The sequence below is a fragment of the Adiantum capillus-veneris genome, chromosome 2, assembly GCF_014529385.1.
Source record: "Adiantum capillus-veneris isolate H3 chromosome 2, ASM1452938v2, whole genome shotgun sequence".
NCBI classification, from domain to species: Eukaryota; Viridiplantae; Streptophyta; class Polypodiopsida; order Polypodiales; family Pteridaceae; genus Adiantum; species Adiantum capillus-veneris.
In genome coordinates this window covers 85,430,776-85,457,284 of record NC_140932.1, presented here as the reverse complement: position 1 = coordinate 85,457,284, position 26,509 = coordinate 85,430,776, and the positions used below count along the sequence as shown (strand labels likewise).

Genomic DNA, 26,509 nt, shown 5'->3' with positions numbered 1-26,509 from the left:
TTGGAATCCGTTGTCCCTTGATTTGAGCCTCCACCAAAGGCACTATATCATTGAGACCATATGCTTTGATTACACTTACTAGCTTACTTCGCTTTGCCCTCGTGCTCACCATTTTTGACCATTGTCGTCGAAGCTTTGGGGAGATATGAAGTAGTTGTGGCCAAGTAATCTTTGGTCCTTGAGAACTCACATCAGCTGTCAAGTCATAAGGTTGTGTCCGAGATCCCATAGGGAAATCAGAGATGTCAATTTGAGGACCTAGTACGGGTCTTTCTCTTCTTGGCTTCATCTTTAGCTCCCCGAGATGTACTTGCTTCATTGCTTGCATCCTTGCTTGTTTCTTTACCTACTTCTTCTTGGACACGCACACGTTTGATAGGCATTGTAGCCACTTCAATCTATCCTTTAGCATTCTTCCCTTTAGCTATTTCTTCCTGGTTGCTTCTGCCCTTGAGGACCTCCTCCATCCTTATGATGCTCACATTTGGTTGAGTAGCAGGGGCTTGAGCTTGAGCACGAGGTGGCTGCAAAATTTGAGGTTGCGGTTTCTCTTGTGCTTGAGCTCTAGCACGGGGTGGACTTACTTGTTGTCGAGGACCTCTGACAGGGTAGTCATATCTTCTGGAATGAGGGCAATTATACATGTCGTGGCCAATTTCCCCACAATTGTAACACAACATTTCCCTTGCTTGACGTCGCATTGGTGGCCGATTCCACCATTTCCTCAATAGGCCTTCTTGCACCCTGCACAAGATTTACTCTCAACCCCTCTAGCTGGTTTGTGAGATTGTTTATTTGTTGGAACATATCTTCTTGTTGACCTCTATTGAGGTCTGGTGCATTAGGCACATTTGGAGGTATGTGAGAAGCTTCCATAGTTGTGATATTGCCTCCCAAAGCTAGCTGGCCAGCTTGGGCTTGATAGAGAATCTTTCTATTCTTTTCCCTAGAAATTCTTAAGGCATCTTCAAAAGCATTTGAAAATTTTCTCTTTACCTTCTCCCTTAGCAAGGGGTACAAACCTGAGATAAATCGATCCTTTTGGAGGCAATTGGGAGCTCGCTCACCAGGGTTTAGTGAGTCTGACCATTGGCCCCAAAGTTTCAAAAAACCTTCCTCATAGGTTGCATAACCATGAGGGTCAACTTGATGAAGGGACAGAAGCCGTTGCCATAGTTCTTCTGCCGAATTGGCTCGTTGAAATCTTCGTAGGAAAGCCACCTTCAATCCCTCCCAATCAATTCTTTGGGTTGGATCTAGAGCCTGGAACCATACCCTAGCTTCTTCTTTGAGCACCAAAGGAAAAGCTCTCAATTTCAATGCTTCGTCATCCCTCCAGAGACAAGGAAAGCCATCTCCAAGCTATCAAAAAATCCCCAGCATTTTCCCACTACGGCCAAAAAAAATTTGGGAAAGCCATCATAAAAGTGGGTTGCCTTCCTCTCAATACAGCACAAAGATGAAAACGTCTAGGCCTAAATCATATCTTATTAAGGGTAGAATAAATGGATTGATAGATGCATTAATCTCAGCTAGACGACGAGGGCCTAGTAAGTCCCTTATGATGTTTTGGAACCTAAGCTTTGTGCTAGCTATTATATGCACAGTTTGTCTAGCAAGAGGTTGGAAAGGTCCATATAAATCCCTATGATTCATGGAGTATGCTTAAAGCAAGATGAAGATGTGAACATCAAAAGATACATTATACTCCAAAATAGGAAATATTATAGGGTCAGGGGACAACAATATCTCTCTCAACCTCTCAGCTCCAAAATAGAAGACCAATCTTTGTTGGAAAAAAATCTTTCTATCAATGCGCACATTCACCCTAATATTCTGAACTGATTGAAAGTTGTAGAAAATGGGATTATTCATTGGTGCATTAATTACAAACTTCCATGAAGCACTTCATTGAAGTTGAGCTCTCTTGGATCCCACCATTTGAGAGATGCGAAGAATTTGCTCACCAGTGATTAGCCTAGCTTTGGTGTGACCATCTTCAGCTTTGTAGAGTTCATAGGGTTCGATGGCTACCCTCTCAACCACCTTGAGCCTTCTTGCTAGTAGTAGTTGGAGTGCATCACCATATGTAGCCTCTTGCCAATACCGCACCCCATTGATGTGTAGCTCCCCCTCCAAAAACTTGTTAATTCCTAAGTTTGAGAGTGCTTTCACCACCTGAAGTCGAGGCTTCAAAGGAAGTGTCTTCACACTAGCCACAAAGCACTCAACACAATTCTTTGACCTAGGGACTTGATGACTACAAGATTTTCCTTGAAGCAAAGAAGGGTGTGTTGTAGTTAACTCTCTTTACCCGCATACGTGCCGTTTGTCGATAAAGACGCTTTTTTCTCGAGCTTCTTGGGGAGACCATAGTGGAAGTCTCGGAGAATTTGATGGATCTTCCTTCATAGGATTGATAGAGCGCTGCTTGAGAACTCCTCAGTGGGGGCACCAATTTATGACGAAGGAAATTTGGAATGGCGGCCTCTACACCAAAACAAACTCCATTGCGCCACAAGGGAAATGAGATGAGGGCACCACCTAGTCTTGGAAGCGTGGACTAGGACCGCTACACAAAGAGAGAGAGAGAGAGAGAGAGAGAGAGAGAGAGAGAGAGAGAGAGAGAGAGAGAGAGAGAGAGAGAGAGAGAGAAGAGATCACTATGAATGAAGCATTAACCGTAGTGTGTGTACAAGGAATGGATGACTTCAAACACTCCCAACACAAATAGCATATAGATTACCAAACAATCACTCAAGGATTAGCCAAGATCACATCAAGCATTCTCACACACATATAAAACATTTCTCTTAATTAACATAAGTAAGAGGAGGAGAGGTTACTAGCATGAAACAATTTGCACTCTAGGATGTGCAAGAATAGAGTGAATGAATGAGCTTATGGGCTCATGGTGAGTGATACAAAGGCTCAATGGGGCTGAGGGAGGCTTGAAATTACAAAGGGGAAGGCCTCTTTATATAGGAAAGAGAGTGATTAGGAGTGAGGTTAAGATCCAAGTGTAATTTGTACAAATGAAGCTTGATTAGGGACATTCAACCAATGAAGAAGCTCCTTCCAAGTGATTTGTTGACCAATTAGCTCCATCATCACTTGTGTTGTCTTCACTCCTTCCTCCATAGCTTGAGTCCAAGAGCTTCCTTATTTTAAAATGTAAAGAATCTACATAAAATCAATACATATCTAGTAATAATAGGAAGGGGTTGAATGAGAACTTATGAATTACAACAAGATTAAGCATGACTTGAAAGGTGATTAGAAGAGGAACTTTGATGGTTTTTTGAGCTTGAGAGAGAGAAGGAAGGAGAGGAGGGTGAGAAGACTAATGGCTGATTTTAGAGAAGGTCTCAATGTGGAAAAGGAAGGGTGTGTGTGTGTAAAGGTAGAGGGGGTGGTCTCCACCACAGTTGAAAAAACTGGCGTCCACCATTTTGGCCATATCTCCTAGACCGTAGATGCAAAAATTATAAAAAAAATATGGCCAGAATCTCCAGCTCATCAGCTACAACTTTAATGAAGACAACTTTTCTTGGATCGGAGTGGAAGTAGTTTTTAAAAATTCTGCAAAATCATGTGTATGGTTTCTTCCTTTACCAAGTCTTCCACTTGGGTCCCATTTGTTTGAATCATCATATGGCTCCAAAGCCATGATGATATGAGCCAATCATGACCCTTGAATCATGGGTGCATGGCTCCACAACCACATCATATCTTTTCTTTTCACATTTACATATTTTCCCTTCCATTTACCACTAGGTTCTCCCTCTACCTTTCACCTCCGGTGAACTAGTCAAGAGAAAATCATTTTTTTTTAAATTTTCCAAGAGGTTGTTCTCACTCTTTCTTTTATTGTAAACCTCTAGAAGCAAGGAAAACCAACAAAATATGATAAACAAAAATGTGTGATAGGCTCGGATCACTGGGAACCAGCACACAATCTACAACATGCATCTCTCAAAGTCCAAGAGTTCCATAAAAAACATCTATGGAAGCCCAAATCAAGGAACACCACTCCTCCTCGTGGAACTCGTTGCTAGAGGAGGGGGTAATGTCATGGATGCTTGAGAGTCAGTCGCTGCCTGCATCATCGCTAATGTCATCGCTAGAAGGCTCTAGAAGAATCTAGAAGGATCTAGAAGATTCTAACCTCCTCAAGAAGAACCTAGAAAGTCCTAACCTCCTCAAGTAACCTCCTGAAGCACTAGTATAAATAGGGGTCTTGGGCCACAAGCCCCTCAGTCTTGCCAACACCAGTTGAGGCTCCTATGAGAAAATCCCTCTTCTAGTTCTTATGTTCAAGTCTTGTCCTTGCAGTCAAGCCTTGTCTTGTACTCAAGTCATGTAATCTAAGTCTTGTATCTAGCTCTCTTAATAATGTATTAAGTCTTATAATCAATATTAAGCTTATCATCAAGCCCAAGTTCTTGTACATTGTGAGCACCTCCTCTTGCTCTCTTCTAGCTCTATATGCGCTCGTAACACTCCTGGGATAATCTCTATTACATGACCAAGTTCATGCTTGGTGGTAACTGTGAAAGTTTTGCAAGAAACACATCATCAAATTTTGTTATCTACTCAGGTTCGGGTGTTCTTGACTTTTTCTTTGCTGTGTTAAGCTTTATCGCATAAATCATCTCATTATTTCTATAGTCTTGTGTTAGTTTAGTGAAGTTTACAAGTTATGATTTACATTTTCCTCACTTTATGGTAACACTAACCCTTGAGCATCATTTGTCTTAAGCCAATCCATCCCTAAAATTCCATCATACACTGCTATGGGTAATAAATTATAATCCAAAATGAGTTGAAGTATTGTAGCCATCCAAAACAAAAGTTAAGTCATGCACTAAAGCAGAAGATTTAACTTTCCTACCCATAGCTAATTCCACTATGATGTCAGTATTAGGGTGTTTGGGAAAATTAAGTTTTTTGATGCATCTAGGAGAGAAGAAAGAATGTGTACTCCCTGAATCAATTAATAAGGTAGAATGTTTACCTTGTTGATACTTTGCTTGTGTCTAAACTACTAAAAATTGTTTATTCACTCTCTGATGCTTGATCACAACATGAACATATGCATTGACTCAATTTCCTTTGCCTTTACCACCTTGAGCTCTACTGGCCTTAGATCTCCCTTGAGGTCATTGATTTCCCCCTTCCGCTAAATGAGGTTGATGGTTAAAGGTATTTCCATTATTTATTTTTTTGTTGGTGGGCGGTTCATTTTGCATAAAAGGTGGATTTCCTAGTCTAAAGTCCCCTTGGTTTTGAGAAGGTCTCTGATTTTGATTGAACTTCTGAAATGTATAGTTCTATTAAGTTGCAAATGGTCTAGGTCTAGAATTCATGAAATTCCAATTTGGGTTTAGATTTTTGGGTTCATTATTATCTACCCATCTTGTAAATCTTGATTTATTAAATGAGCAATGACTAGAGTGATGGTTAGGATCAAGGAAATTATAGCATAGATGATCTCACCTAGCATTCATATGTAATAAGTTCCCCCTTGTTTGCTATGAGCTCATGGATCTTCGCTCCTCTTCAAGACGAGGTCTTTTGATCTGACAAATAGAAGCAGGGTGTGGTTTTCACTTCCCACTCTAGTTGGATAGGTTTAATTGCATCAAGGACATCTGCACAGTTTATAAGCCGAAGAATCTAAAGTGTAGGATTCATAGGATTATGTAAACCTGACACGAATCGTGCTAATTTGACTTTCTTGTTACCATATACATGTGGTAGTGATGTGTGTGAACACACTAGGACCGCCGGGGAATGTTTTCCCTCTTTAGGAGGTTTTTTTCCCCCGTCCATTGTATATACGCCCATCACTCTAGGGCTATCAATCTTTCCATTGCACACTAAGTAATACACTCTCCATTGTGTGCCTTGAGCTTCCTTCGTCTTCTCCAAGTTGTGTGTGTCTCTCTGCAACCCTAATTCCAACCATTGGTATCAGAGCAGGTTGCATCCTCCCGGGCTTAGTCACAAGCTGCTCCAGGACATGCCTGCTCACTTTCTCAGATTTCAGTGATCTTCGGCAAGCGTTCGCAGGTCGAAAAATACTTCGGGAGAGATCTTAGAGCTTGGTTTGCTCAGATTTTTGATTTGGGCTCATTTAGGCCTCCGTTTCCACTACAGGCAGTACTGCACAGGCTATTTTGTCATTTTGTGCAAAATTTCTGTCAGTGCTGTTTTCTGCATAACACGTGCCTTATAGTCTTCTACGGTTTGTGCTATATAGCACGTGTTGTTCTCGCTCTATTTCTCCTATTTTCGGGCAGTTTTCACATCAGGTGCAGCATTTACCATGGCTAACAACAACAACACAGATGTGTTCAAGATGTTTGCTGTTGAGGACAGGTTGGATGGGTACAATTATCCTATGTGGGCTTATATGATTCAACATGTTCTTGTGTCAAAGGGCGTCTGGAACATTGTGCAGGGCACTGATGTACGTCCTTGTCCTGAAGATGTAGGCGATGTTGAGGATGTTGCAGGTCTTGTTGCGAGGATTGCTACTGTGAGAGTTGTTTTGCCTACGGTAGAAAAATCTCGTTGGGATTTTAAGGATGCACAAGCTCATGCATTAATTGCATTGTCTGTGAAGCGCACCATTGTTCCTCACATCCGTCTGCAAAACAGGCTTGGGATATTTTAGCAGGTCTTTATGCAAGCCGCAATGAGGCTAAAATTGCTTTGCTGTAACAAGAGCTGGAGTCGAAGATTATGCATGAGGAAGATGATATGGACACTTTCCTTGCTAGTGTCAAGGATATCAATGAGCAGCTTATTTATGCAGGTGAAGTCATTTCAGACAGTTCACTTGTGCAGACTGTTCTTGATGCCTTACCAGATTCTTACCAGGCTTTTGCTAGTACTTGGAGACTTATGACCCAAGGAAATCTAGAAGTTGTCAAGTTTGATGCATTATGCAGATTGCTATTGTAAGAGTCACTTTCTAGAAAAAACAGGACTAGGCACCGTGTAGTTGAACATGCTTTTAGTGCTTCTCAAAGAAAGGGTGGTAACACTGATACACCCACTTCTTATGGTTCTGCTGCGAGTGGAAAAAATTCTGCTCCTAATGATTCTGTTGGCAGCAATTCGTCTGGAAATTCTGGTGATAAGGGAAAAAAAAAGATGCGTTGCCATTATTGTAAAGCTAATGATCACTTGATCAAGCAGTGTCCTAAGTTGAAGGCAAAAGAGGCTAAGAAGAAAGAGGGTGGTTCCACTGCAAATGATGGTTCCACTACAAATTCAGCCATTGTTGAGTCTTCTGTGAAAGGAGACTCTGATGCTGATGTTGATGCAGAATGGGCTGTTAGCACAGAGTGCACTTACAATCCTGCTATCCATGATGCATGCTTGTCAGTTGCTGCAGATTCACATGTGTGGTATTTTGACAATGGTGCTACAAATCACATTACCTCACATCGTGAATTGTTTACCTCTCTTGAGTCTGTCCCTCATGGGAATTCAGTCACTTGTGCCAACAATTCCTCTTCTCCAGTTCATAGAGTTGGAAAGATTGTGCTCACTGTCTGCTGCTAATGGCAGCTCCTTCACACTTGTTGATGCACTTTATGTACCTGGGATCAAGAAGAATCTCTTGTCTGTATCCGCACTTGCTAGACTTGGACTTGTAGTCAAATTTGTGGATGACAGATGTACAGTTCATGATCTCAGTTTTGGTGATGAAATTGTTGCATCTGGCCTTTTGTTCCGTGGGCTGTATAAGCTCACTTTGTATAACAAGTGTGGAAATTTTTTTGCAAATGTTGTTGCAGATTCAAGGGCTATTTCAAATGCAAAACTTTGGCATGCACGTTTTGGTCATCTGAATTTTGCCAGTTTGCTGCATTTGCAGAAATCTGATATGGTTACTTCTTTGGCACCTCTTGAAGAACCTGTCAAACATGTTTGTGAAGGCTGTATTTTAGGTAAGATGCAGCGTTCTAAGTTTCCAAAGGATGGTTCAGTTCGGGCCACATGCAGGTTGGAACTTGTGCATAGTGATGTTTGTGGGCCCATGCAAAATCCGTCCTTGGGCAATTACCTGTACTTCGTGACTTTCATTGATGATTAATCCAGGCATGCATGGGTATTTCCGCTTAAAGCAAAGTCCGAAGTTTCTATGGGCTTCAAACAATTTCTGGCTATGGCCGAGAATGTCTCGAAATGAACTATGGGAACCCTCCGTTCCGATCTAGGGGGGGAGTATATGTCTCATGAATTTAATGCATTTCTGGCTAGTCGTGGGATAAAACACCAATGTACAGTGCCTTATACACCTCAGCAAAATGGTGTTGCTGAGCGGAAAAACAGGTCACTTACGGAAATGGCACGATGTATGGTCAAAAGTCAAGCTTTGTAGCATTCTTTTTGGCTTGAGGCCATCATGTGTGCCACTTATGTACTTAACAGGTGTCCTACGAAAGCTTTGGAGTCTATTACTCCATATGAAGCATGGCATGATAGAAAGCCTTCTATTGAGCACATGCGTGTTTTTGGCTGTTTGGCATATGCTTTGGTGCCACAAGTGTAGCGCAAAAAATTGGATGATAAGGCTGTCAAATGTATTTTTGCTGGTTATAGTGCTGAAAGCAAAGTTTACAGGTTGTATCATCCACAAACAAAACGTATTCTGGTTTCTCGGGATGTAGTGTTTGTGGAAGATTCTATTCAGCCCTTGTTGTCATGTACTAGAGATAGTAATGTAAGCTCAAAGGACATTTATGACACTTTGTTGCCTCTTTTCAGTGTTGGAAATACGAATGTAAGTTCCAATGAGGCAAATGTTCAGCCTATGGGGGTTTCTGAAAATGTTCTAGATCAGCCTATTACTGATGCAGATGTACATGATGTACTTGATGAGGAAAGGGCTGAAAATGAGCAGGCTAGAGGTATGCCAAAATGGCTAGTGCACACTTTGCGTGACAGTAAATTGGATGCACCTTTGTCTAGTCGTACTCGTTCAGGCTCTCGCCATGCATCTTATGCATCAGATTGTTATGCTTTGGCTATGTCTAGCTTACATGATGTTGAGGAGCCTCTGTCTTTTGATGAAGCACAGAATTCATAAAATTGGATGGCTACCATGCAATCAGAATATGATGCACTCACAGAAAATGACACATGGACTTTATGTGATTTGCCTCCTGGAAAAAATGCCATTGGTACGAAGTGGGTTTATAAGTTGAAACGCAAGCCGGATGGTGAGATTGATCGCCATAAGGCTCGACTTGTTGCAAAGGGTTATGCACAACAAAAAGGCATAGATTATGAAGAGACTTTTTCTCCCACTTGTCGTATGATTACTATGCGTTTTATATGTGCATTGGCAGCTCATTTTGGTTGGGATGTACATCAATCAAACATTGTTACTTCTTTCTTAAATGGTGACATATTTGAGGAAGTTTATGTAACGCAGCCTCGCGGTTTTGTCATAAAAGGAAAAGAGGACAAAGTGTGCAGATGTAAGAAGGCTTTGTATGGGTTGAAGCAATCTCCTCCTGCTTGGTATGAGAAAGCTGACACTCATTTGGTTAAACGAGGCTTTCGTAACAGTCCAACAGAAAGCACATTGTATGTAAAGCGTGAGGGTGATGTACTTCTCATTGTGGTTCTTTATGTCGATGATTTGCTGATCAGTGGACCAAATGAGAGACATATTGCTGAATTTAAGGCTGATTTGAATGCTACTTTCAAGATGAAAGATTTGGGGATGTTGCATCATTACTTGGGTATACAGTTTAAGCAGTGTGATGGTGGTATTGCCTTGTGTCAGAAAAGTTACATAGAGGAATTGCTATGTAAGTTTGGACTTGAGGATTGCAAACCTATTGCCACTCCCATGGAAACAGGTTTGAAGTTGAGTCTACATGATGCTGGCGATCCTACTGATGTCACTCTTTACCAAATTGCTGTTGGCTGCCTCATTTATGTATGCAACACGAGGCCGGATATTCAGTTTGCAGTCTCACAGGTTAGCAGATTTATGCATAGCCCAGGGTCTAAGCATTGGCAGGCTGTCAAGAGGATTTTCCGCTACCTTAGTGGCACTTTACATCTTGGCTTGTTTTATCCCAAGGTGGGATCATTGCCGCCAGACTTACATGCTTTTTCGGACTCAGATTGGGCTGGTTGTTTTGACATGCGAGTGTCCACAAGTGGTTTTTGTTTCATGCTTGGCAGTTCATGTATATCATGGTTGAGCAAGAAGCAACCTATTGTGGCCACTTCGAGTTGTGAGGCTAAGTACAGGGCAGTCTTCACAGCTACGGTTGAGTGTGTATGGCTCAGACGCTGTCAGGAGTTTTTTTTAACAAGAAATTGTGCATATGTACATACACATGCATGGTGCATCGAATAAAGGATTACCCAATTTCCATAGCCAGGTGGTTACGTGGGCCCCACGTGTGTACAGGTAGGACAGGGTGTACATAGTGCAATGATTTTCACTATTATCAGTACCAGTGTGTTTTTTCTACAATAAGGAGGAGTTGGTAGTGCGTAAAACTTCTCGAGGAAGCTATTCGTGGGCCGACGACATGAGGTAAGCAGGTGCGTCAGATGGCATCGAGTGGCGTCAAGAGGTCGAACGGGGTCAATACTTGCATGCGGAGAAGTACGGACACGACGTGGGTGTTTTCTTGTGATGCTTATGCAGAAAGGTCATCATGAGGACCACTTTTTGGGGCCACTTCACGTGGTTGCGGGATGCATTATTTGAAAAAACTGAGTACCAGGTGTGCGGATGATGCAAAAAAGGTGACAACAATGCACTGTGAGGTCAGTTTTTGGCCTGTTCGGGATCCATTTGAGGTCATCTAAAAGGCCAAGGGTGCCCAACTAATAAAGCTAAGTGTGGGAACAAAAAAAACTGAGAGAAGACCAGAAAAAAGGTGGAGAAGAGAGGAGGAACAGCTGCAAGTGTGTTTTTGCTCATTTTGGAGCTTGTTTTGGCCGTAAACTGCTCATCCGAGGTCGGATTTGAGTACTTTGACATTGTAGACTGGGGTTTTGGGCCATTCCGGACGCGATGGTACTGTCCATATTGCCAAATTCCTCACTCTTTTCCTTCTGTATTTTTGTGTAAGTTTCTCCCATGAGCGAAGTTTCTGCTCTAGTTTGTGATTGTATCTGGCTTCTTTTACCCATATTGTGTGAGCTATTTGCCCCATTGGTGTTGGCCCAAGCTCAATTGTATCTAAACATCAGAAATTATCCTCTTTTGAGATGAGTTTTTTGGGTGTGTGTGTGTGTGTGTGTCTGTGTGGAGTGGGCAAGTGGATAGTCTCTCTCCTCTCACTCCAGAGGTGTGTTCCCTGTCTCGGCCAGGTGTGTTGTGTAAGCCGAGTGGTTCCCCATAGTGTGTGTGTATATCCTTCCAAGAGTGTGTGTCGGGTCGTTATAGAGGCGCTGTGTGTGTTTTCATCCCGCTCACATTATTTTGGTGCCCCCATCGAGGATCTTCTTCGAGTACCTTCTGCTTCGAGCTTCAAGCTTCGAGATTCACGGCTACATGTTACGGGTTACAGGTTACAGAGACAGGTACAGGTACAGGTACAGGTGATTCACACAGGTACAGGTAGCTGGAGTATAGTGATATACTAGCAGTGATGTCACTTGTAGTTGTTGTGGGTATGCATCACTTGGTGCCTATTTGAGTGCATTGTCTGCTGGATTGTACGTTACTTGTGGAAACTACCATTGTACGCATTTGTGGAGCCATACTTGGTTGTATTTGGCAGTTCCAGTCATTTCTGAGACTTGGTCTAGAAGATAGTCATTTCTGAGACTTGACTATACGCGATTTGCATTATCCTTCGTGTGAGGGTCGATAACGTGAGGTTTTTATTGAGCTGGGGGATTCTCAAATGTGGAGATCCTTTTGGTGATACAGGTAGCTGGAGCACCCTTTTTGTGACCTCGCCATAGGCTATGTACTAGTGAGTCCTACTTGATGCTCGGGTTCTATTGTTGACAGTTTATGCATACATATACAGTCTATATTTTGGGTTCCTACTACTCTATTTGTGGGGAAAATCTGCCAAAATTTTTCCAAGTTATGATGGCTAGTTTTTTGGTCTTTTGAGACATTTATACTGTTATGCTGCTAAAATTTTGGCAAAATCAGAGGTTAAGTCAGGTGTGCCTTCTTGGGAGCTTCATGGTTGGCTTTAATGGATGATCAAAATGGCCCTCAATTCACTCCATTTCATTTAACTCAAAGAATCCAGATAAATGTTCATGTGTCAAGGAATATTTTTTTCCAGCAGCGCATAGTCTTTATGTTCGGGCCAAGAAGATTACGAGAGATCTTGGAATGTCCTTTGCCTGTTGTAATTCCGATGATCAACTATGAAAACTCATTTGATGTGCATGTGTTTGTCCTTATCTAAAGTTGAGCTCCATTGAAGTTTCTGGGGATTGGATAGTCAAAATTTTTGGGTTCTTGCACGTGTGTTCAAAGGGGTTCTCAAAGCATTGTAACTTGGGTAGCCATGGATTTCTCTTATCCGGAGTTTCATGGAAGAAGTGATGAAGATGTGGAAGATTTTTTGGAAAAGATGGAGGTTGCCTACATTAGCAACCAGATTCATGACCCTGCGCAGATGTTACGCCTTCTCCAAATTTGTTTGAAGAGTGATGCACGAGTTTGGTCTAAAGCATTTGAAGAGGAGTTGCGTGTGGCTGATCCACCTGTAAGGTTGAGTTGGGACAATCTATGACATGGGTTGGAAGTGGAGTTTGTGAAGATAGAAGATCCTGACAAAGTGTGGCAAGAAGTACAGGTTTTGGTGCAAAAGGAAGGTGAGCCAGTAGATGCGTACATACGTAAGTTCTCATTGGCATGGGAGTGGATGTGCAAGGCCTTAGCACCACAGGTACCCCCGCCTGACATGATGAAGAAGGATAGGTTCTTGGCTGGTCTTTGGGAGAATATACGTTGGAGAGTGGAGCTAAAGAAGCCTAGGACATATGAAGATGCACTAGAGGTAGCAAGGAACAAAGAGTGGAAGCTGAGGAAAATGAGCCAGTTAGGGATGGAGTCTTTGCCAATGAGGCCTGAATTTCAGCCTATAGAGTCTTTAAAAGGTTGCATGTCAGGGGTTCATCATGAACCAGTGGTTCCTGTTACTACTCAAGTTATGCCAGCAGTGGTCACTACATCGGTGCAAGATGATGGGCTAAGGAAAGACATGAGGCAAGTGGTAGATTTGATGAAGAATCTCAGCCTAAACATGCTAGGTCAAGTGGGAAATAATCGAGGTCGAGGGAGGTTTGAAAATCAGCCAAGAGGTGAAGAAAGGCCTAGGAATGGTGTTGGACAAAGCAATGGTAGGTACTGGAGGCAGACGCCCACATCAGCCCGCAATGTGATAAGCCACCAAGGATGGGGGGAGACATGTATCCATTGCCAAGACAGGTGCTAACCAGGTCAAATGATTATGGCATCGAAATTAAGGGAGACGAAGGAACTAGTGGACTGACCCAGGAGGAAAAGGGAAAGACAAAAGTGCTAAGTGTAGTCACCTTTGAGAAGGCATCAAAGCTAGAGGATACATTAGTGATGCCTATTGGGAAGAGGACCACAGAGGATAAGGAAGGAAGAAGTGCCCCAGGTCCTAGTAAGAAGAAAGGAAAGAGCCATGAAGGCGAGGATGTCAAGGCCAAGAGGAAAAGGAGAGCTCGTCGAAAGTTTCATGTTTCAAATTTTCCACTAGGGGATGGGCAATTAAGCTATGACTTGAAGGAGGATCTGACGAGCAGGAAGGCAGATGTTACTTTTGGGTAGCTTATAGAGATGGTGCCTAAGTTAAAGCGACAGTGGAAGAGGATGGTTAACCCAATGGAGAAAGAGCCAGAGAGAGGTTGAGTAAAGGTGTTGGCAATGGATGAGCTACCAGACATTTGTCCAATAGTAGATGTGTGGCATGAAAGGAAAAATTTGGGACAAGGTTATGTGGATGGCGGAGCCCAAATATGCGTCATAACACACTCATGCATTGAGAAGATGGGTCTCACAGTGGCTGGGGTGTCAGGTTTTCGGATCAGATTGGCAAACCATCAAAAAGTAAAATGCTTGGGTGCTGTAAAGAGCTTAGAAGTGGAGGCATATGATGCAAAGGCAGTGGTTGATTTTCATGTGATGCTAGCTGGGTTGGGAGCATATCCTATTATACTGGGCAGACTATGGTTATGTGCAGTGGGAGCTGTTCAAGATTGGCGACATGGTACGATTAGCCTCTATGGAAAGACAGGTACCAAGAAGCTTTATAATATGGAAACAAGGAAACGATTAGAGGAGCTTTATGAAGATGAGGATGAGTCCAGTGATGAAGACTCTTCCACGGTGACAGATGAGGACAGTGATAGCACTACCAGCAGTGATGAGGATGCTGATGTTGCATTTCTTTTGATGGACAAAGAAATCCAGGAGTTTGGTTTAGTTGCATTTGCGAATGAGGTTGAAGATGAAAGTGAAGGGCCTTATGAAGCGATTGAAGGGCTAATGCAAACCAAGGTTGAGTTGTCAAAGAAGCAGGAATTGATGACACAAATGATCAGTGGAGACCTCTCAACTATGGAGAAGGATATATATTTGCATATGCTGGCTAGTTTTCCTGATTTGTTCATTACTTCATATGAAGAGATCAGAGGATTCAAGGGTGAAGAGATGCATATAGAGCTGAAAGAAGGTGCTAAACCAATGCGGCAAAGGCTAAGAAGGATGGGTCAAGAGAAAATGGAAGCCTTGCGAGAAGAGGTGGACAAGTTGTTGAAGGCAGGGTTCATAATCCCTGTGGAGACCATAGAATGGGTGAGTCCAGTAGTAGTCAGTCCAAAGAAGGATGGGAAGTGGAGAATTTGTGTAGATTTTAAACCCTTAAAAGCAGCCACTAAGAAGAACTCATATCCTCTTCCGTTCATCGATCAGATCTTGGATTCAGTGGCAGGTTATGAGAGGTACAGTGTGTGTGATGGTTTTTCAGGCTATTTTCAATCGAAGATTTCTCTTAAAGACCGCACAAAGACCATATTGGTAGTTGTGTTAAAGCTTTTATGGATGACTTCTGTGTTTATAGCAGTAGGACTGAACACCATGAGAAGCTGTAGGTGGTATTGGCTCGATATGATGAATGTGGAGGACAACTAAATCCAAAGAAATGTCATCTAGCACAGCCAAGGGTGAAGTTATTGGGCCATATGGTGTCAGAAAATGGCATTGAGGCTGATCCAGATAAGGTTAAGTCTATTATTCTTCTTCCATCACCTACGAGTACGAAGCAATTGGCAACTTTTATACACATAGTGAAGTACATGGAAAGGTTTATTCCATTGTCTTCTCAGATTCTTTATCCATTACAACAAGTGGCAAAGCATGATCCATTGCAATGGGATGACAAGTGTGAAGAAGTGTTTCAAGAGGTGTTAGGGGGGTTGTCAGCCATGCAGGCTCCTGATTGGGAGAAATTTTTTTATGTAAATCCCTCAGTAGGGGATGATGCCATTGGAGCCATGCTATTGCAAAAGGGGAAGGGCAGCCATTATATGAGGCCAGTGTATTGTGCAAGCTGAGTGAAGTTGGTAGCGGAGAGAAAGTTCTCGGAAGTAGAGCTAGTGATGGCTAGTGTAATATTTGCTTGTCGACGATTTCGTCATTACTTGCTACCACGACCTTTTGTTTTCTTGATGAGTTATGCATTTTTGCCATAGTTAATTAATGGTACTAACATGTCAAATGTGGTGAAGAAATGGGTAATTGAGTTGCAAGAGTTTGAGTTCTCTTTTCTAGTGGAAGATAGTACAAGGGCTACCCTAGCTGATTTGTTGACCTACAAGGAGAATCCCCTTATTGTTAAGGAAGAGGTGGTGAGAAAGGTAGTTGAAGAAGTGCCACAGATCAGCAATGCACATGTGTTGTTCTTTGATGGTTCATATAGAAAGAACCATGATGCAGCTTCAGGGGGTATAGCACTTTATGACCCAGAGGGGAAGCTAGTATACAAGAGAGGGTTCAAATTGGATGTTCATAGTAACAATGAGGCTGAATATGCTACTCTGGAAGCCGGATTACACATTTGTTTGAAGCATGGGGTTGAGGACCAGATGAATGTGGAGTCGGTCCCCCCATCAATAGGCTTTTGTATTATAGATTCTCCCATAAGAAGAGACTTGGTACAATACAAGCTTTGTGTTCCTTGTAACCTAGACGATGCATTAAAGATGGAAAGGTTCATGCATCACGAGCATAACATAAACTTTGTAAAAGCAATAACCATCCCCGGCCTCAGTCTGAAGGCCTCAAACACCTTTGAAGGTGGAGAGAGCTAGCAAGGAATGAGGGTAGGGAAGAGGAAGAAGAAGTAACATACGAGAAAGAGATAGTTCCTTGCTTCTCATCACTCTTCTCAAAAAGCATAGCATAATAATGATGATGAATAAGATGGAAAGCTTAAGAATTGAATCATGCCTCGGTTGGATTTGCATTGCATAGCCAAGAGTGTTGGTGTAGGCTCTAACCTTCTCAACAAGCTTGGAGAAGGATATGGATCTCTTGCACTTTGCCAAGCAAGAATGAGCATGTGAGTGTGTGTGAGAGAGAGTTTACCTCCCAAGCACACCCACAACTTTCTTTGGTTGAGCCCACCTTGTATTTCATGCTAGAAGTTTATTGGACCCCTACAAGCTGAAGCTACCCTTCGGCATGAAGACAAGGTACTAAGACATGGTACACCATAGTATCTTTGCTAGTTTAGCATAATACTTACGATGGCCCGTAGGATTATTTCCCGTTGTTTTCCTCAACTGAGCCTTGGGAAACTTAAGTAAGACCCTGTCGTTTTCCTTGAACATTAAGACCCTTATGTGCTTATTAGCACCAGCCTGTTGCCTTTGTTGAGAGATGGATATAGCCTCCTTAAACTTTTGGAAATATTCTTGTAGGTCATGACTATACTCACCAATAGCAAAGATCTTCCTATGTACGTTAAGTAGCAAGGGACTTTTAGGTCTTCCCTCTATGATCTCAAACGGTGCCTTTCCCGTTCTAGTATGGACATTATTATTGTACGCATACTCTACAAGGGGTAAGTACTTCTTCCATTGTGAACGTTGATCTACTTTTGTAACATAAGTCTTTAGTAGATCAAGTATTGTAAGACTGGCTATTTCACTTTGGCCATCCGTTTGTGGGTGATAGGTTGAAGAGAAATTAGATCTTGTACCTAGATTTTCAAAGAGACCTTTCCTAGAATTACTGATCATTCTAGGATCTCTATCTTACACGATGGATGTTGGCAATCCATGGTGTTTGAAAATATAGGATATGAAGAGGATTGCCATTCGGTGTGCCATTTGAGTGCTAAAATTGTCTACTATTGTCCATATTCCCATGGGTAGACTTAGGTAATCCAAAGATAAAATCCATGGATATACTCTCCCATGGTGAATTAGGGATTGGCTATGGCTAGAGTAATCCAAGTTTCTTCCCTCTATCATACTTGGTCTTTTGGCATACCACATATTTTGAAACATACTCTCGTAAGTCTACTTTCATGGTAGGCCAAAATAGAAGTACATCTCTAGTCCTCAATGTATAGGTTGAATGTCTTTTTTCCCTGCATAGGGAGGAGCATGGGATTCATACATGACTTTCTGACGAAGGGAGTGGGTAATACATAGCCTATTGCCATGGAGAAGTTAACCATGGTGCAAGGTGAATGTTTCTTCTTTCTTCCCCAATGAAAGGGCTAACATTATGTCTTTAAATTCAGGGCCAGTAGCATACTCATCTATCATAGAAGATAGATCATTGTGAGTTTCTATAGACATTGCATTTACTCTTGGTCATCGTTGATTGTGCTTACCATCAATGTGAGCAATATGAAAATAAAATTGCAAAAGAAAGTTATCCCACTCATTTGTTTGTCGGAGAGCTTGGTTTGCGTCATGAAATATTTGACACTTTAGTGGTCTGTTTGCAAAATAAATAGAGTCCCCAATAGATAGTGCTGCCATGTGTCTAGGGCATGTAGAACAGCTAAAAGCTCTTTTTCATATATGCCCAAGACCCGTTCATCGGTATTGAGTCTCCGGATATCATATGCTATGGCATGCTCTTCTTGAAGAAATACTACTCCAAGGCAATTACCACAAGCATCACATTGGACCCCAAATGGTTTTGAGTGATCCAAAAGCATCTGGATGGGTTGAAAGGTAAGCTTCTCTTTGAGCTAATCAGAATCATTTTTCTCTTTAGCAATCCATGAGTACTTAAAGTTCTCCTTTGTTAAGTCATGTAATGGTCCTGCTTTTTGAGAGAATTTTTCTATGAAGCATCTATAGTATGCACACATACAAATAAATCTTCTTAGCACATGTAGACTCCTTGGATTAGGCCATGATTTTATTACCTCCAACTTTGATGGATCCATATGGATATCATCTTGAGAGATAATATGACCTAAGTATTGAATCTCTTGAAGGATAAAATTTCTCTTATTTGATTGATAAAAATCTTATTCTCCCTCAAAGATTTAAAAATTACATGGAGATGTTTCTTGTTCTCCTCCAAGGACATCAATTAGATGATGATATCATCAAAGAACACTCCAATGAATTTGCGGTAGGATCTAAATATTTTCTCCATCAAACGATTGAACATGGTTGGTGCATTATTCAAGCCAAAAGGCATGACAAGATATTCATAAAGACCAAACGTTGTACAGAACGTGGTCTTTACGATATCTTCATTCACTATCCTTATTTGACGATAGACACTTTTAAGGTCAATCGTACTGAAGTAGGTCAAACCTTGCAGCTTATCAAGATGATCTTTGAAGCACGATACGCGAAATATATTCTTGAAAGAGATATGGTTTAGCACTTGATAGTCCACACACATGCGGTATGTACCATCTTTATTTTGCACTAATGGATTGGAGAACAAAGGGAGGAGCTAGGCCTCACCATCTCTTTGTCTACCTATTCTTGTAATTGCCTCATGATCTCCTCTTGTTGAGATTGGGAAACTCGATAAGGCTTGTTAGGTGGTGAGCTTCATGGTAGAAGCTTAATTCAATAGTCATCATCCCCTCGTTTTGGAGGTAAGTCCAAAGGGATATCATTGATAAAAACATCTTGGAATCCATGTAGAAAATTAGACAAGTTTAACAATTCTTGATTCCTACCACTTTGCTTTGTTAAATCATTAGCATCATTTAGAGACTCTTTGATGAAAATCATGTACGCAGAAACTGATATTTACATTTGACACTGTTGATTGCAAAAACTAGTTGAGAGGGTCTAATATTGCTCGATTGATTATGGCTCCTCTTGGGCTTGCTAGTAGCATAATAATGGTTATGCCAAAGGCAAGCCCCAATAGACTCCATTATTGAGACTATTTTTCCTAATGGAGTAACTCGAACTAAGTCCTTTTCAACCAAGATAATAGATCCTTCTCCCACTTATCCTATTGCATGGAACAAGTCCAAACTTTCATGGACAATGTAAGGAACTCTCTTCTTACGTAAGAAAAGAGAAACCAATACCTTTGATACCAATGTAATAGAAATGGCCTATGGAATTTGAGAATAGTGTAATTAAGAGAATTATAGTGAGCATTTTTTATGAGACTACTTTGAGAACATAGAGAGAGAACTTGCAACACAACCATTGTTGTAGTTCATCAACATAGAGAAAAATTAAACTAAAATACTACCCTTGACCTCACATAACTCAAGACTACATTCAGATACAACAAGTGATACACAGATGAGATATAATTGAGCAAGAATATAATTTAGAACAACACTCAGATCCACTCTATTCACCAAGAAAAGAACTACAACCTTAACCCATTTCAGTCGAATCCATACATGCACAGAGTGAGCTTATAAGCCTGCTTCACCTGAATGTGGTTATAACAACCTCAGTCTTGGAATACAACTAATTGTTAAGTATCCGATTTACTACAATACGATTGACCATACTTTGATATATTACAATCCAACAAAGCATATCAGACTGACCATCAAACTACATCCGTTTGACCAACAAACTGACATATTAGTGTGCCTATCAACCCATGGCACGACCCGGTGGTGGATTTTTGAGAAATCCGACTCGAAACCATATATCCCTTGATAAAAAATAAATAGACAAAAAGAAATTGAGCTTAGACCACCTTAGACTGTAGAATTTTCTTTAACAACTTCTTCAGATATAACTTCAGATTTTGATTCCAACATAGCATGATCTTTCAACACCTCAGTCATATCTTGTATTCCAACATTCTCAACAACTTCAAACACCTACTCAGGTTCAAACTCCACTATATCCTCATCAGCACTTGACTTTTGAACTTTATTATCTGTCTCCAAAGTTTGGACAGATACATCAACCAATTCCTTTTGCTCAAAAACTGATTTCAATAATTGTGCTTCATCCTTGTGCAAACCCTATATTTTGTATTTCTCAAGATGTTTTAAACAAAGGTCTTTCTCCTTCTGGAATTGCTGTACCTCGTGTAACAAATTAGCTTCATAAGTACTCACAAAACCATTTTTTACAACTTCATAGGGATATTTGACTATAGAAGTTAATCTCTCCCTCATAGTTTTCTAGACATCCTACATTCCTTCCATCAGTTGATGTCTCGTCACATCCAAATCCCCTTCATCCATAAGAACCCCAATGACAGTAATCTCTTCAAGAGCTAAAACTTGTTTCTCCAATTCCTCCAAAGGCTTCAACCTCTATTGCAACATCTCATTCTCAACTTGTAATTTTTTATTTCTCATAGCAATCTATTCTAACTCAGAATTCACCCTGCCCTCCAATTCCTTGGTCCAATCCTGAAACATACCCAAGGACATCTTTAATTTTTCCACTTCATGATCATGTAGATGCAATTGACTTTGCAAATCTTTCTGATGTTTCCCCTTTACTTCCTCCAATTCTAGTTTCAAGGCCTCTGCTAAATCCGTTTGCTGCTGCAACAAGACCTTAGATACCCCTGAATTTGCTACATTCTGCAGGTGCTCTTCCACTTGCTGTTGTTGATGAGTAACATAACCTTGCAAAGCTTTTAACATTTTGACAACTGATGGTACATTAAAAAAATAGCATTTTCAGATACTTTTGAAGAACTTGGCCCAACTTCAAAAAAATCCAATGATTTAGCTACATCGTGAATAGTAGCATCCAGCCTCCTTTTCTTAGTCATTGAGAAAGTTTTCCCAATCACTTTATTAGGAGTCTGAGCTTCCACATCTAGCTCCATTAACAGGTCACCTAATATCATCTTCTGGTCAGGACTGACCAAAACTTTCCTAGCCTCTTCTTTAGAGTAACCAGCTGCAAGCAAGTCCTGAAAAGTCTTTACTTTCTCTGATAATATTGTAGGCACATTTGATTTCTCAGATTATTTCCCCTAATCAGGCACCTCTTCTAACTCAATGATTAGAGTCTTGTTAGGCACAGACACCTCACTTGCATCCACCCTCATAGCAAAAGAAAATAATGCTGACAAAAACGCAGACAATCTGCTGCTAGACTGAGTTTTCCTTTTGTCAGTACTAAAATTCTCAACATGAATTCTAGCATTGACCCAATGGGCCCAACTCATCTTTCCACCACTTTTAGTAAAACGCAAAGGAGCATAATTATCTTTTGACATATAATCATACTTTGCTAAAAAACACACTCTTTCCAAAAACCACTTAATTTGTTCCTGTCTACAGTAATCAAAATTCTTAAGCATGTAATATTATCTTCCTCCCTCTCTAGGAACAAATTACTTCTTTAAATCATCATCTGAAAATTTAGGAGCTACTACAACAGAAGTAAAAGGTAGCTGCAATACCTCAGAGATTAGCCCCGAACTCAGCGTTAGCTTTTTTAAAATTGCTCCCCTTGTTTTTCTCAATAACTCCACCAGCATATATGTTAGCTTTCCACACAGCCCAAGGTAAAGTTGCAAAATCATATAACCCAATAGTCTTCAACCACTGTACATTCCTATCAGCTTGACAATCGATTTCCACCTTAAAATTTGTAAAAGGCTCCATCAAACTGTGAAACATCTTGCTAGAAGACAAAGGACTTGCATCCTTCTCAGGTGGTAAATTGGCTTCATCCTCAGGGTCTGATATGTCAACCCTCATGGTAACTCCTTTTTCTCCGCGATCGCAACTTGCAAGTTTCCCCTTGATCATCATCAAGGGAAGGTTTCATAGCTGGAATTGGTTTAGCTCTCGGCATGGTGGGTGTGAAGGGTGAAGAAACCTTGAAAGGATGCTATGGGTACATGCAAGATCGATGGATGTGAATAGTCACACAAACACTTGCACTGAAAAGTAAGTGAGGTGATTGATCTTCCTTCACTCTCATAATAACCCTTAGTGGAGAATAATTCTTAAGGGGGTAAAAGCCAGTTTTCAAATTCAAATGTTGTTTAAAATATCCGATCTAGTAAAATCCGAGACAGCATACTCCGACCAAGTAAATTCCGAGCCAGCAAAATCCGATTGAGTACCTAAATGGAATCCCATTATTTTTAAAAGAAGTTTCAATGATGACCTGCTCCCTTGGATTATGCAAGAACCCAGAAAAGTCACACAATGCAAAATCTACAACAGTAGATTGAAGCCAATCTAGATGAGGCGGCTTTCCTTGAAATTTCTTCAACCTGAAACAATTTACAGGCTTTTTCCACTCTAGTTCCAAAGACATCATCCACAACAAATGTACCTTGACCCAAATTCTAAACAATCTAATAAGGTCCTTTATATCTCAAATTCAACTTACCAGGATGAGGACCCAACCTAGAATTGTAAAGCATAACCCAATCTCCAACCTGAAAAACTTTGAAATTTACATTCATACTAACCCAGCTTTCTTCTTCTTTGAATTACCTTTGTGATGTAAGAACTGACCAACCTGTCTTCCTCCAATTGCATCAAATACTTACTTGTGTGTTGAGCTAATAATTTAGAAGTCATTTTCTCACCAGTAACTCTGAGACTAGGGACCACAAATTCCATAGGTACCACAACTTCAAGACCATAGACCAATCTGAAAGGAGTCATACATGTTGTCACCTTAAAGGCTGTTCTGAAAGACCATAAAGCAAAATCCAACTTTTCATCCCATTCCTTATTCTCCTGAACAATCTTCTTCAAAATCTTAATAAGTGTTTTATTGGTACCCTCAGCTTGTCCATTTGCTTGAGGATGATAAACTGTAGATTTTTTGTGCATAATCATGTGAGTTTTGGTAAGCTCAGAAATAACTTCATTCAAAAATGTGTCCCCCTGTCACTTACCAACTCAATAAGACATCCAAACCTAGTCATATTGTTGTGATACAGAAACTTAGCTACACTCTAAGCCTTATTGTGTTTTAAAGAAGCAACTTCCACCCACTTAGTTCCATAATCAGTGGCAATCAAAATATACTTGCATCCTTTACTAGTAGTAGGTTTTACAGGTCCAACAAAATCCATATCCCACTTTTGAAATGGTTCCAATGGTAAAATGGGATGATCTGTCATCCTATCCCTGGAATCAGCCTGACCAGACTACTGACATACAACAAAACTCTTAGCATAGGAATGAGAATCCTTTAATACAGTAGGCCACCATAAACCAGCCTGTAAAATATTTTTACCTGTAATGTCACCTGAAAAATGACCTCCTGCTGCCCCAAAATGAGCTTCTTGCAACACAGCTGACTTCTCAAAATCATGTACATATCTCCTCCTTTTTGATGTAAGGATCCAACAATAACCAGAAAAGGTTTGCTATTAAGAGAAATTTTCCTCCTTTGATTTGTAGAAAACTCAATGAGCATGATACCATCAGTTAAGAAAATTAGCATCTGATCATACCAAGAATCAGAAATAGAACTTTGTACTTCAAGTAATTCTACATCGGGTAAATTGTTCGGAACTCCTATGGGTTCTTCTACTGTCTCAATCCGACTTAAATAATAAGCTATGGCATGCTCTTTTCCAGGTGTATGTTTGATCACAAAGTCAGACTCCTGTAACATCAACATCCACCTTGCCAACCTTTCTGTAAGTAAAGGGTTCTTGATAAGATATAACAAAGCTTGGTGGTCAGCATGAAAAATAACCCTATTGTGTAGAAGATAGTTCTTGAATTTAGTTAGGGCATAAACCATTTCCAAGGCTTATCTTTCACTAAGTGCATAGTTCCATTCAGCAGGAGTTAACACCCTGCTTGCATAATAGACAGGTCAGAACCATCCTCTGATATTTTCTTGCATCAAAACAACTCCAATAGCCACATCCGAGGCATCAACAAAAACATGGAATGGCAATATCCAATCAGAAGGTTGCAAAATAGGAGCAACTAACAACATCTTCTTCAGCATTTGGAATGATTTTTCTTAGGTTCAAACCATAAAAAAGCTACATGCTTTTTGGTCAAGTGAGTAAGAGGCATGCACACATTGGCTAGATATCTGATATACCTGCTATGCCATTTGACTTGACCCAAAAACCTGCTCAATTATTTAATATTGATAGGTTTTTGAGCTAATTAAATCACCTCAATCTTTTTTGCATCAATGGACATCCCCTCCTGAGATACCACATGGCCTAACAAAACACCACTTCTGACAGCCATTACACTTTTGTAAGGATTCAACGAGAGTCTGAACATTCGACATCTTTCAAAGCACAACTTCAGATGATGAAGATGCAAATCCCTTTTCCCAAATATTGAGAAGTCATCCACAAAAACTCTCATAAAAGCCTGCAGATATGGCTCAAATGCTCTATAAGTTGTAAAATTAAATGATGGTGGTCCATTCTTGAGACCAAAATTCATAATTGTAGATGCAAAAGCTCCCCAATCTGTTAAAAATGTTGTTTTGTGTTGATACTCCTCTACCACTGTAATTTGATTGTAGCCTGAAAAACCATCCAAAAAACTATACACTTCTTTTCCTACTAGTGCATCCAAGATGACATCACAAAATGGCATTGGAAATGGATCAATGGTAGTGGCTGCATTCAACTTTCTGTACTCAGCACACACTCTAATTTTCCCATTTTTCTTGGGTACCACAATGGTTGGTGACAACCATGTAACTTCGTGGATTGGTTTGATAAACCCAACTACTAACAACTTATCAATCTCTTGCTTAACCTGTTGTGCAAAATTAGGATTCATCCTATATCTTTGTTGCACAACCGGAACTGCATCTTCTCTTAGATTAATATGATATTGATGCACCATTGGATCAATCTTTGACATCTGAGTAATCCTGGACAAATACATTCTTATACTCCAATAATAAATGTAACAAATCCTGTAGAAATTCTCCATCCACATAAATACTGACATTGACCATTTTAGGATCATCCTCAGTTCCCAAATTCAGCTCCTTCAATTCATCTTGTTGAACTCTTTTAGAGCCACCAAACCTCTTGTTGTAGATATTCTCCACCATGTCTCTGGCATCCTTTTATTCCTCTTCCACAGTTTCTTTTGGACTAGAAGCTACACTCTGATCCATTAACCTGAGTATGTTGGATCCCTGAATTTGCTGACGCAAAATAGGTTCATCAACATTCTCTTCCGGTTCCTGTTCCTTTTGCAAGATACCTGCAATATCAACCTCAAAAACTGGAACAACGGTTGGATTAGCTTGCAAAAAGGCTTCCTCCTCATCATCCTCCACCTCGGCAACCAAATTAATAGATTGGGCAAACAATGGCCTATCTTTGCCAAGAATATTCTTTCTCCCCAGCATAGGAATAGTGAGTACCTGTTTACCCTTGGTAAGAACCACTTGATTCAATCTTGTTTTACCTTAGCTAACCTGAACCACGGCCTTCCCAACAACATTTCATAAGAAGAATCTCCTTCCTTCATCCTTAGTACAACAAAATTGACTTGAAACTGCATACCTGCAATATGAATGAAAGAGTTCCTCAAAATACCCATAGGCTGGATCCTTCTCTGATCTGCCATTTTGACTTGAAAAGGTGTTGGTTCCAACTTCCCTAAGCCCATTGTAAGATACACTGACTCAAGTAGAATATTGACTCCAGATCCTCCATCCAACAATATCTCATCAAATATCATGTCTTGCAAGGTAACTTTAATAACAAGAACTACAAAATCCATATCAGAAGGATGGATTGTGCTCAAACCAGGTTCCTCCATTTGTTGAGTCGGAACTTCATAGTGCTTACTTAGCAGTTTATGCAACAACCTTTCTTTAAAGGCTAGAACTATAGAAACAATATGATCCAAAGATAAATGTAAAGGAGATTTAATGAGTACCTCAAACCAATCAAGTTTTGATACTTCAACCTTTGCTGGTGTTGTTGTGGTTCATTGAAAGAATCAAAATTATCCTCTAGAATTTGATGTTGTTGCTCCTTCTAAACATGCTACTGCACCCGATCTTGTACTCCTTTCTACTGCTCTTT

General features: G+C 40.6%; 1 protein-coding gene across 1 annotated transcript; it reads right to left on the bottom strand.

Moving 5' to 3' along the window:
• Positions 1 to 23,425: 23,425 nt before the first annotated feature.
• LOC147463108 (uncharacterized) lies at positions 23,426 to 26,240 on the bottom strand. The gene is made up of 5 exons (XM_086495440.1): positions 25,894 to 26,240; positions 25,592 to 25,789; positions 24,615 to 25,335; positions 23,710 to 23,919; positions 23,426 to 23,620 (listed from the first exon to the last, which is right to left on the bottom strand). Exons 1-5 carry the CDS (start codon positions 26,238 to 26,240, stop codon positions 23,426 to 23,428), a joined length of 1,671 nt encoding a protein of 556 aa, XP_086351566.1.
• Positions 26,241 to 26,509: the final 269 nt, after the last annotated feature.